Raw genomic sequence first — 8,185 nt, 5'->3', positions numbered from 1 at the left:
GTCTTTTTTGTGGGTTGTAGTTAAGTTTACTCAGTCCCTTATTAGTTTCTCTGGTGCTGAAAATGCTGCGGACCAGGCCTGGCCGGGTGGGCTACAGGTGTGAGCTGCTGGTGCTCTTCTGGGTGCTCAGTCTAGAACAGATCTAAGGAAAAGAAAAACTACAGTCTAGGGAAGTTGTCTGCCTTAAATAGCTAAAAACTAACTAAAAGCGAAGCAGAGTCTTGTTTTGCTGTTTGTCTGTCTGCAGACAACACAGTCTAGGAGTAGGAAGGTGGAGGAGCGAGTGCAGTTTCTGAAAGCAAACTGCGAGCTTCTTTTTCTGTTCTCTTTGCTCTTAGAACTAGTCTTAAAGATGTAAAATTTATTCTGGGCTAAAGAGATAAATGGGGATATGAGCATTATAAAGTCGCTCTAAGAACCTGGCATGGCCAGAGCACCTTCCTGGTGCCGTGGCTGCCTCTGCGCTGGGCGACCTCCCTGGAAGCAGGGCTGGATCTTTGCTGTCCTTGGTCTTCTGCCGCTGTGCTCCTTTGGCTGCCCAGACAGAGGGGCAACTCTGTAAGGAGGGTGAGAGCCCCTTTTCCCCCTCTGAGGTGGGAAATGGAGCGCTCCCGGTCCCCAGCCCAGCCACCCACCCTGTCAGCAGGGTGGGGCCTTTTGCCCAGCCCCGGCACATTCTGCCAGCCGCTGGGCCCTGGCCAGCGTGACCTCCTGTACTCGGGCCGCGTCACAGCCTTTGTCCCTGTGCCACCCCTGAAGCGACGCAGCGCGTCGAGGCCCCCGTGCCCTCCCTGCAGTGCTGCAAGGGCAGGTCTGGTGCTTTCCTCTCCCACTCAGTGGTAGGGATGGCTCCCTAGAGCAGGTTGGCCACACAGAACTTGCTCCCTCTTCTGGGAGTGTCTTCCCCTCCCTCGGTGTGAGTGAGCAAGTGCATTTGTCCCGCATTTAGCCCCCCTTTAGAAATAGAGCAGGGTAGCTTGGACTTCCCAGGAGGGAAAGAGGAGCTCTGTGTGGTCACAGGGAGGTCCCTAAAAATGCACGGGTGGGGAATGTGTCCGGCCTTACCCCTGCCATCTGAGGACAGTGCAGAGCCCCTTAGCGGTAGCGTGGGCACTGTGACCCACCTGTAGCCAGGGCCTGGGTCTGTGCCTCAGCTGCCGGTCCTGCTGGTGACTGCCAGCACGCGGGCCCTGTACCCGGGGCATGTGTCACAACCTTGTGGAACCATTTGTCCCCAGGAGCAGCCCCAGATCCCTGTAAGCAGGGCTGGGGAGTCTGCTTTAGCCAGGTGACAGGAATGAGCATTCCCGGGCCCTTGTGAGAGCACAGGTTGAAGAAGTGCTGTGCCTTTGGCGCTGCTTTGGGCTGGTGTCTTCGGTGCTGGTGCCCGGGCTGGTGAGGAGGCTCCCGGGGCTCCTGCAGACGGCTGTGTTGCTGTGCTGCCCTGCAGCCAGGCTCCTACCGGCCCCTAAGTTGGGTGCAGGCCAGAGCCTGTGCTCCATGGTGCTTGTTGGGGGGTGCCAGGCTGCGGAGGTGCAGGGTGCCAGCCCTGTAAATGACGTTGTGTGTGTCCCCTGCCCTCAGCAGGCGGTTGGAGGGATCCTCTGTAACCTGGTGGGTGTCCCTGGCCCCAGCCTTTCAGAGGTGTGGGGTCAGGAGTCATGGGGCCAGGCGCGTGCCCTCGCTGTCATCGGGGCTGGGCCCCGGCCCCTCGGCTTCAGGCCGTGAGCCTGACTGTAGTCTTGTTCCTGTTGTCCTGGGGATAGGCTGAGCTCTGTGGCTCCCTGGGTGTGGACCAGCCTGTAAGCAGGCTGTGGGTCTGGGAGCCTTTGTGCTCCCTTCCACTGGCAGCCAGCATAGGGCGGCCACCCCGTTAGTGGGGAGTGCTCCGGAATTGGAGAGAAGGAGCCTGCATAGGCCTTGGGGACCAGGGCCACCCTGTAAGTCAGGGCCAGTGCTCTGGGATCCCAGGCACTTTTCAGTCCAGACAGCAGCTTGAGCCCCCTGTAAGCAGGGGTGCAGCCTCTTGGCCCCAGCTTTGCATGCCCAGCTTCATTTGCCCAGAGGGCCTGTCTCCTGGCACCGCATGGGACTTCACCAGACGAGCTCCTTAGTAGAATGGGAAGATAAGAGCAGCAGCTTGGAGCTGAAGTTGGAGGATTTCGGGCAGCTGGGGGTCTGTGGGTGGCTGCTTGAGGGTCTGGCTGTGGGGCTGTCGGGTCACGGTTCCCTTCAGGAGCTGGAGCTTCTCAGGCCCGACTGTATCGTCGTCCATTGGCAGAAGCTGTGGGACAACGAGGTTGAGTGAGCAGGAGCAGGTGCGGCTTCAAAGTGCAGCATTGATTGATCGGTGAGGTAAGAGCAGCAGGGATGTGTGGCAGGTTTTAGAAGATGCCAGCGTTTCTATTGGGACAACTGGTTCTGGCAGCTGAGATTGCTGCTGGGAGACAGCCACTCTTTGCCCTCCCTGATGGGGCACGGGACATGAAGGTAGCACACCTGAATTTCCACTCTGGCTGCTGTCCAGCCTACCCTGCTGCCCTCCACCTGGCCTTTCCATCATCTACTGTGTCCAGGAGCCCCCTTCCCTGGCTTTTCAACAGCCTGTAGAGCAAAACCTCCCTGGTGGTGGCCTGGCCTCTGCTGGAGAACCATAGAGAGGGTAAGGTCTTGTTCCAGACACTGAATGTCACATCTGGCCCTTCCTCAGCCTCACCCCAGCCTTATTTTGCTCATTTACCCAGCAATGATCTCAGCTGCTTCAGCTTCTACCAAGGCTGCTGCATAGGAAAAGGGCTTGAAGTAGAATGAGATACTAATATCAAATCTTCCAATATTTTTGTAAGGCTGCAGATCTATTCCTATTCCCTGGGAGAGTAAAACAACAGTCTGGGAGGAAAATGAACACCTTCATGTCCTTCTGTAAGCTAATGATATGTCATGCAGGCAATGCCAATCCAGCCTCTTCTAAACAAGCTAAAAAGCAAAATCAGGAGAGTGGAGGGCAGTAAACGTGGCAGGACTGGTCAGCTGCCTCTCCCTTTGCTCAGGCTTATGACTGCCATTGCAATTCATCTTTGAATTTGGCTGGATGTCATCTTTCTGCCCTGCAGCTCTGTAGCTCCTGTGACTAACAGAGCCTGGAAAATGAAGGCAGAGCTCTGGAAACAGTGAATGCAAGCCCCACATGGGCTTTGCCGGGTTGGTGCTCTCAGCCCCCGGTGAATCGAGGGGGAGGTAATGTCTGGGTTGCTGCCCTCTCTCCAGGGGTGGCTTACCCTTCCTCCCCCCGTCCTTTTCCTCCTCCCACGTTTGTGGCTCTGCCTGGTGAGAGCTGCTGGGAAAGCAACACAACGGGGCCCATTCAGTTCTCACTTCTGCAAGGAGAGCAAACAGCAGTGCCGGAGCTCAGCAGCTGCTAGACAGGGCAGGGGACACTTTCCTCTCTTCGACACATCTTGAAGTCCAGGTACTCCAAATTCCAGGTGTGTGAACTCTCCAGGTGTGAGGGAGGGGAGTGATGGCACGATGTCTGGCATGTGGCAGTGCTCCAGGCACAGCATGGGGACTGAGTTTAGGGACATTACACTGGTGGCACTGGGCAGTGGGTGTGCAGGAGAGGGCTGTCCCAGTGTGTGTGTGTGTGTGCTGCAGCAGGACTAGATGGGTTGACAGCAGGAGAGCAGTGTTGGTGTATGGGATCACAGGGGACAATGAGCTACAGTGGGCATGAGGCTGTGCACTACAGTGGCTCCACAAATTTAAGCCTTGCAGACCCCACTGATGCTGTCTCAGAGCTTAGCAGGATGCATTGGTCATATCTGCAGCCTGCTGCCTCCTCTGTGTTTCTCCCAGCCTTGGCCTCTCTCTGATACCTTCACCCCAGGGGCTCACTCCTGCCCAGCCAAAACCAACCTTTCCTTCCTGCAGCTAAACAGTGGAGTTCTATTCCAAACACTGCTATGAATAGCTTAGGAGGGAAGCAGGGAGCTTGCAGGGAGAGAGGCAGATGACCAGGATGGTGGAGACATGGGGCATTTGCCATTTAAAGAAGGGTAGCAGCTCAGAAGCCTGTGTGATCACTTTCTCTGGATGGCTACACCTGCTTCTCTTACAAAAATAATTGTAGGAGAGATATTGATAGCTTGCACTATCCAAGGCAATCTTAAGTTAGTGATATTTGAAGAAAATGCAGGGCTGGGGTAGGTGTCTGTTTAAAGCCAGCTCCTTGTGAGTGACCTGCTAGCTGTGACCTTCACTTTCATTGCAAGAATTCCTCCTCTTTTTTTCTACTCATCTTCATTTATAACTTGTGAAATCATAGTGTGAGAGCAAGAGAAAGTGAGCCCTGACCCACTAGGTGACAGCAGCAGCCCTCTTGGCACATGGGGTTCCAAGCAGGCAATGCTGTTTGGGGATGCATGTGAGCCTCGCCTCTCCCCTGGCCTTACATCTGTCTCTCCCCAGCCACAGGTGCCCTCCAATATGGGGCCATCCTGGGGGCTCCTCCTGCTTGCAGCGGCCTTGGGGGTGACGGCTGCTGCCCGCTGCCCCGCACCCTGTGTCTGCGATAACCTCCGTGCCCATGTCCTGTGTCTCAATGGGAGCCTGACTGCCATCCCTGACACCATCCCAGAGGTGGGAAGGGGAAGAAAGGTCAAGGGATGGGGAGAGAAGATAGGTATGGCAGCTCTGGGGTAATTCAGTTTTTTATTTGTGTGACTGACAGCTCACCAGAAAACTAGACCTTCGGGGCAACAGTTTCATGGTCATCCCAGCGGGAGCCTTCCTTGCTACCCCCTACCTGACACACTTAGACCTGCAGCATTGCAAGGTGGAGAGGCTGGAGGAAGGGGCTTTCCGGGGTCTGGGGAGGCTTGTCTACCTCAACCTGGCCTCCAACGGCATAGCCCTCCTCTACCAGGAGTCCCTGGATGGGCTCTTCTCCCTCCAGCAGCTCATTCTGGAGGGGAATCGCATTGAGGAGATACAGCCGGGTGCTTTTGGCCATCTGGCATCCCTCACTGTCCTCGACCTGAGAGCAAATGCTTTGGTCTACCTCCCAGACATGATCTTCCAGGGTCTGCAGGTTCTTAGATGGCTCCGGCTGTCTCACAATGCCCTCCACGTGCTGGGCACTGAGGCCTTTGCTGCTCTGCCTGCCCTGCGCAGGCTGAGCCTGGACCACAACGAGCTGCAGGCACTGCCTGGCGAGGCCCTTGCCCAGTTGGATGGGGCTACCCGGCTAGACCTGGGCCACAACCCCATCACCTACGTGGCCGAGGAAGCCCTGGCCATGGCCTCGCTGAGGCACCTCTTCCTGGACCACGCCTCCCTCCAGGATGTGGCACGCGATGCCTTTGCCCGCAGTCCCCAGCTCCGTATTCTGGACCTCCGGGAAAACCAGCTGCAGGGGCTGCCACCCCTGGCTGGGGCAGGGGGGCTGGTAAGGGTCAGCCTGGATGGGAACCCTCTTCTCTGCTCCTGCCTCCTGCGCCCCTTCCACAAATGGCTGGCAAGGGCACGAGTGCAGGCTGAGGGTGCCTGTGCTGCACCCCCTGCCCTCCGTGGCCGGTCCCTCAACTCCCTGAAGTCCCCTGAGATGAGATGCAGTCGCCTCCGGCTACCCCCTAGCCCCACCACACCGCCAGAGCAGCCAAGTTCAGCCAGCAGCAGGCAGTGTCCCCGGGGATGTGTGTGCTCCCCTGATTTCCATCATGGGTCCTGTGAGAATAGGGACCTGCGGGAGATCCCTCGGGACTTCCCTGAGGACACGCGCCTTCTCGACCTGCGCCGAAACCCCTTCAGGACAGTGCCACCGGATGCCTTTTATGGCCTGAAGGAGCTGGTGTCGCTCCACCTGCAGAGGTGCAGCATCAGGGAGCTGCAGCCCGGGGCACTCCGGGGGCTGGAGAGCCTGGTCTACCTGTACCTCACCAACAACCACCTCTCCACGCTGGCAGCTGCTGCCTTTGAGGGGGCCCCGCAGCTGGCCTACCTCGACCTGGACCACAACGCCTTCACCCGTGTACCTGCGGGCACCTTCCGGCTCTTGCCCAACCTCATCTCCCTCCATCTGCAGCACAACACCATCGGGGAACTGGTGGAGGGCGACCTGGCTGGAGCCAGCGGGCTCCGCTGGCTCTACCTAGCTGGGAATGCCATCAGGCGCATTGCCCCGGCTGCCCTGGCTCCCACCAAGATGCTGGAAAAGCTGCAGCTGGAGGGAAACCACTTGTCAGAGGTGCCCACAGCAGCCCTGCGGGGCCTGCCTGCCCTGAGTGAGTTGAAGCTGTCCCGAAACCCTATCAAGCACATGGGGGATGGTGTCTTCCTGCCAGTGGCCTCCAGCCTGCAGCACCTCTACCTGGACAACATGGGCCTGGAGCAGGTGAGTGTCTTATGGGACTCCCAGGGGACAATGGCACCACACTGTGCCATTACACTGCCCAGGGCTGGTGGCCCCTATAGGGTCATCCAAACAGACATCCTCAAATTCCCAAGCCTTCAGGAGGTATTCCATAGCCTGGCCGGGAAGCCAGATATTTTCAGGCTCATCTGTAGCATTCCCTTGCTTCAACCTTGCTCCTGGCTTCCTTGGGAGAAGCTTACTCCCTCCAGTCCTTAAACACCCAATTTCATTGAGATCCACACTATTCTTTAAATCACCTCCTTCCCCCGGCTCTGGCCAGATTTCTCTTTCTCTTATTACAGGCTGTCCTGCAGGCCTCTCCACTGCTATTATTCTGAATATTTCCATTCTCTCAAGGAAGTGGTATTAGCAGCACCCTCATAAAAACTGTGTATCTTAACAGCACCCAGAGATCACTCTGAGACCTCCTTTCTAAGAAGACTGAACTAATGAGTTCCAAAATGTGATTGAAACTGCTTGAATTAATTAACAGTTCCCCCCCTATTTAAAGCAGCTCTTTTGTGGGGCCACCAGCTTCAGGACAGGTTGTCAGGCCCCCCAAGATGATCAGAAGTGCAGGGGCAGAGATCTGCTCCCCTGCCTTGATTAGCATGCCCCTGAGTTACCCTTCTTCCATTGCAGATTTCCCCCCATGCCTTCACTGGCCTCGGTCCCAAGATCAGAAGCCTCTACCTGGAGAGCAACAAAATGAGTAACATACCCGACATGAGCAACTTCACGGGGCTGGAGATCCTCAACCTGCAGGATGTGCCTTTCCACTGTGACTGCCATCTCCTTCCGCTGCACACGTGAGTGCCACAAGGGGGGAGCAGCCTCGGGGATCTGCCTGGGGGGCAGCTGCACCTCCTATGGTAAAGGCACAAACTCACAGCCCACTGGCCATTTTTGGTCTTTGCCTGTGGTGGTGAGATGTAGCACACATCTGTGTGCAAGGATGGAAGTTGCCTGGGTTTTCTGGGTGTAGGGAAAACAACCACAAGCTGGGGCAGGCAAATATTGAGATATTCAGAGGTCACCCAGGTTACCTGGCCTTACTTTGAAGTGATCATCCACTTATGGGCATAGACTTTTGCCCTTTCTTTCACCCTTCCTCATTTCTTTCCCTGATCTTCTACCACATTTCCAGGTGGATCAACAAACTCAACCTCTGCGTAGGGGCCACCTGTGGTTCCCCTGCAGAAGCCCAGGGGCTGAAGGTGAAGCTTTCCACCACTTTCCAAACTTGTCCTGGCTGGGGACAAGGTGAGGCTGGGGAAACCAATCCTAACAAGACTAAAGCTGCAAGCAAGCTCAGCAAGAAAAAGAGGTTGGGAAAATCTCCAGCCAAAGGCTTCAGTAAGAGCAGAGCTTAGGGTTTCTAAAGGTGTGTAGGACATGTGCTGGACACAATAGGGCCATACCTACAGTCTGGCTAGACCCGTTTTCCTAGACTTGTCCCTACCATGGAGACATGAATATTGCCCAAGGTGCACAGGAGAGCCTAGTGCCACCAAAACAATGCTGATTTGCCAAAGATGAAGGGTTTGCTTTTGCAGGACACAAAGGTACATTCCATAGAGTCTGCAGCATGCTTTGGTGATGCAAACAATGAAACCAAATACTTGCCACTTCTTTCCAAGGCTTCATCCAGCCATGTGAAAAAACTGCTATCCAGAAGTTTGGTTTTGTTTCTGAAAGCACTTTCACAGCTGCCAAAATCATAGAAGAACCCAGTGTGGGACTGCAACCAGCACCATCCATTAAGGTCCTGCA

The 8,185-nt window shown here is 56.0% G+C and overlaps 1 protein-coding gene across 1 annotated transcript; it reads left to right on the top strand.

Moving 5' to 3' along the window:
* Nucleotides 1–3,291: 3,291 nt before the first annotated feature.
* On the top strand, nucleotides 3,292–7,785 carry CHADL (chondroadherin like). The gene is made up of 5 exons (XM_030960676.1): nucleotides 3,292–3,485; nucleotides 4,468–4,638; nucleotides 4,730–6,391; nucleotides 7,055–7,221; nucleotides 7,560–7,785. Exons 2-5 carry the CDS (start codon nucleotides 4,486–4,488, stop codon nucleotides 7,783–7,785), a joined length of 2,208 nt encoding a protein of 735 aa, XP_030816536.1. The 5' UTR covers nucleotides 3,292–3,485; nucleotides 4,468–4,485.
* Nucleotides 7,786–8,185: the final 400 nt, after the last annotated feature.

This window comes from Camarhynchus parvulus, chromosome 1A (assembly GCF_901933205.1).
Source record: "Camarhynchus parvulus chromosome 1A, STF_HiC, whole genome shotgun sequence".
NCBI lineage: Eukaryota > Metazoa > Chordata > Aves > Passeriformes > Thraupidae > Camarhynchus > Camarhynchus parvulus.
This window is presented reverse-complemented; position numbering and strand designations above follow the sequence as displayed.